Here is a 4,329-nt window from a genome sequence, read left to right on the forward strand (position 1 = left end):
TTCATTAATATGTAATTTGATTAGTTAAATAAATGAAAAAATATACAGCTCTATAGGGCGCTGCGTGCGCAACGCGCCCTCTACACCGATATTTCACGTGTTTAGTGTTGTAAGCTTTTTCTCAGCTGAAAGCCCCCCCCCCCCTCTCCCCAGTGGCACAGCGGCATGTCTGCGGACTTACAACGCTAGAATCCGGGTTTCGATACCCGTGGTGAGCAGAGCACAGATAGTCCATTGTGTAGCTTTGTGCTTAATTACAAACAAACAATCTCAGCTGAAAAGTTTGGGAAACGCTACCTTAGACCAGTCAATGTTATAAATCAAACTCATCAATGCGGCTTCCAATGATTTATTTAAAGCCGTTTCATTAATTCATTTTGGAGTAACTTTCGTAAAAACCAATTTTCCGTGAAGCTTTGTTTGTATTTATGCACAAAGCTACACAATGGGCTATCTGTGCTCTGCCCACCACGGGTATCGAAACCCGGTTTATAGCATTGTAAGTCCGCAGACATACCGCTGTGCTACTGGGGGCTTCCGTAAAGCTACAGATACAAGAAATCTCTGGGAGTCGAAGGAAGTTTTTTATTTGTTATGTAACCTGAGAAGGAGGAAGATAAAGAAAAGAAATGTAACAGATATTTAGAGTCTCTCCTAAGAGAAGTGCTAAGTAATAATTTTTTTTTAACTATAAAACTCGTTAAATGGAAGTACACATAAAATGTGAATTGCCATTTTTTTTTGTCAGTACTTTTTTTTATTAAAGAGTTTCAAGCAACAAGCACAAAGTAGTTTGACCTAATTATTGAATTGTTTTCATATATTCCAAGAACTGATAAGACGGTCAGCAGATAGTTGGAAATTGTCAAATAGAAAGGTTCTACATGTAGTTGATACTGCTGATGAAAGAAACGTTAGTTTTCTAGCGTGTTTATTGGACGTGGTTACCCTTTATCGTTTAGTCTGGATGTAATACATGTGTCAAATAAAGATACAACTTTATACGTATAACTTTTCATATCTTTAAAAAAAACAGTCGTGGTAAGAATAACTAGAAGATTTGCACAAACAAGACAAGTTTTAATATCCAAATACAAAGTTTCTTGGTGAATAAAATAAAATTGTAAATCATTATTGAACTTCTGTTATTAAAGTTTAATTATTTTTTTTCATATTTTAAAAAAAATTAGCTTACCTAAAACAAACTTCTGATACAAAAAAGACCTTAGACAAGAAACAAATTGTTCAGGATTTATTGAACACACACTACTGGATATAGAGCATACATAATAGTCCTTTTATTTCCCAGTGGGCCAATGATAAATATATGAACTTATAACGCAAAAAACCGAGGATCGATTCTTCGCGGTGAATACAGTAGATAGCTCAACGTGGTTTTGCTCTTAAACAAACAGTTCGTTATAAATTTAAGTTAGGGTGTAAAAAGTACCTTAAAAGATGGGCTATATAGCAGAAAAATATGCTGAAGAATAGGAAAGGAACGACTAGTAAGATTATATTGAAAACATATTTTACTATGGAAGGCGTCTTTTTTAGTTGAAATCGAGCATCAAGTTATTTTATTTCGATTCCCGAGAATAATAAGGTACATCTAAGCTATCTCATTTTGTACTGTCAACAATCTCTGAAACTTTATCCAATCTAATCTTAAACAGTTTCTTTTACAACATTTGAAGACAGGCTATTTCGTAAGCAGTTCAACTGCAATCTTCTTTGAGTTTTCCATATTTTAAACTTGTGCCCTAAAGTCATAGTGCTTGCTGAGTTATTTTAAATGAAAATGACTTCTGAGTTTATGGATTTCAAGCCTCTAACGATATCAAAAATCTCAACGTTGTTTCCCCTAGCCCTTCTCCCCTATTTGAACCTATCCCCGTACGATAACTCCCTCCAAACCTGTAACCATCTTGGTAGTAACTTTTCTCTGGACCCTCTCCAACAGCTCAACTTCTTTTGCTTAATAAGGTGACAGAAACTAAACACAGTACTTCAAATGAGGTCTAATCAACGCCTCTAGAGAGTGACTTAATGACCTCCTTTGACTTGTACTCACTATTGCTATGTATACAACCTTAAATCCTGTTTTTCGTATTGCCATGGCTAAAGCATATTGTGTAGAACGTCTAGAAACCTTTAGAGATTTTGTGATATTTATATCCAAATATTTTTTTCATCAATTTCACCTATAATTTTCGTAGCAAGGCTTTAAAATAATTAATATTGTGATAATGACTATGAATAACCACACTTTCATTAAGATTTAAATCTTGATAAAGGGCTTCATGTGTAGCAATAAATGTATCCAACCCAGACAAAATATGATAAACTATTAATGGAACTTGATCAAAACTTGATCAGAACAGTTGTATACTCTTAAAATAACTCTAGCATTGTCCACATTTCTATTGTGGAATGAGAGATCAAGACTTTATGTTTAATCTTACGTTGAACACCCTATACAAAAGAGACAATGGTAGAAACTCTTTGCCAATACGTGTTTATAGTGATTTGTTAGAGCCCATCCTATATTTGTGTGTGGAAGCACATTTTGATAATATAATATAAATTGACAAACAAAGGTTTATAAGCATAATGTAGTGGTTTTATTTTGGGGAACTTACCATATGTTTCGATAGACCATTGTTCTTTCGGAACATGTAATTACTTTCTCCAAATAAAACCACTTCAAGTACGTTCCCCCAAATAAAGCCACTTTATTATGTTATAAATTAATATCTCAAACAACTCAAGTTCTACGCTCTTAACACCTTTTTGGACGAACGTGTACGTGTAAAATACTTAAAATATACTCTTCCAGTTAGTTTGTAGAAGTGTATCGAACAACAATATCATGACATTAATGGATCTTTTAAACCTGTGATGACACAGGAATACTTTGAACTGTGCGAATTGCATTTTACATTATATAGTGGAAAGTTAATAATTTTTGAACTTTGTGAATTAAATATCGGAACCATGGATAAAAAGGATCACAATGCTCAAGTTACAGTACTCGACTTCGAATCTGTGAGTCGTGGGCTCGAATCCCATGGCCCTACTTTAGGGGCATAATAATGTGACGGTCAATCCCACTATTCGTTGGGGAAAAGTAGACAAAGAGTTGGCGGTGGATGGTGATGGCTAGATGCCTCTCCCTAATCTTTCACTGATAAATTAGGGACGACTAGCGCAGATAGCCGTTGAGTAGCTTTGCGCAAGTTCAGTACAAAGGAACAAGTAGATTAATAGTACAATGTTTTCAAAATACGCCGAATTATATTTTATGTTACATGATGGAAAGTTCAGAACCACTCAACTTTATGTATTGAAGGTTGGATAAAGAGATCACAAAAAATTTTGTCAACTGTAGATCAATACCATGGTGCTTAAAAATTACGCCGAATTATATTAATAGAATATTAATGCCATGCTAGAAAGCTACACTTAAATACATGAATTGGAGCTCAAGAAAATGGTGCTAAAGCATAAAATAATTTCATGATGAAGATTATGCCGCGACACAATGAAAAACAAACAAAATGAACTCTATCGACTGAAAGTCATTATGATGATTCTTGAGGAATATATCAAACTACGTGGGCTGAAGATAAAATGATGAGGGAAAAGATTGACGTATGTCCATCATTTATGTGAAAAAAACAACAACAGTGAATTGTGCCGACTGGCAGTATCATTACTGTGATGTTCAACGACTATATGAAACAAAGTAGGCTGGAGCTAACTTCACGATGATGAAATCATTAACATATGTACATTGAATCATGTCGTGAATTAATTGCAAGAAGGAAAACACTTTTGAATTGAAGCTGTTAAAATTAGACATACAGAAGTACTCAAATACTCTTTGTTTTATAGGTTTCTATCAAGTTTATTCCCAAAACTGCCATTTGCGGGAAATAGATGTGTGTGCAGCGGGTCTACTACAGTCCATTCAAACACAAGAATTTCCCCAGACTGAAGAGGATCTAAACCGTGAATGTTCGTGAGTAGTAAAACGTTTTCATTTTTAAGTCCTAAATATTTTAATGGTGTTTCGAAAACAAACAAATTACTTATAAACATTTCATGTAACTCTATTAGTTTACTCGTTCATAATATATAATACATCTTTGAACAGAGTTATTTAAACATTTGTTTAACAACAAGTAAAAGCTTGGAATGGTCTATTCTTTCATTGAGGGTGTGTCCGTGGGCCAGACTAGTTTCGGAGAATTCCACTCCTCATCAGTGACTCTGGACACGGCCAATGTTTAAACAACTCTGTTCAACTATGTATCAGCTGCTTAG

The 4,329-nt window shown here is 34.5% G+C and overlaps 1 protein-coding gene across 1 annotated transcript in view; it reads left to right on the forward strand.

The window, feature by feature from the left end:
- The window catches only part of LOC106464877, a 17,430-nt gene that overhangs the window by 1,611 nt on the left and 11,490 nt on the right, over positions 1-4,329 (forward strand). Inside the window, exon 2 of the mRNA XM_013925040.1 lies at positions 3,898-4,024. Coding sequence (XP_013780494.1) covers positions 3,898-4,024 — 127 coding nt within the window. The remainder of the gene's footprint in view (positions 1-3,897; positions 4,025-4,329) is intronic.

The sequence above is a fragment of the Limulus polyphemus genome, unplaced genomic scaffold (assembly GCF_000517525.1).
Source record: "Limulus polyphemus unplaced genomic scaffold, Limulus_polyphemus-2.1.2 Scaffold1768, whole genome shotgun sequence".
Taxonomy (NCBI): Eukaryota; Metazoa; Arthropoda; class Merostomata; order Xiphosura; family Limulidae; genus Limulus; species Limulus polyphemus.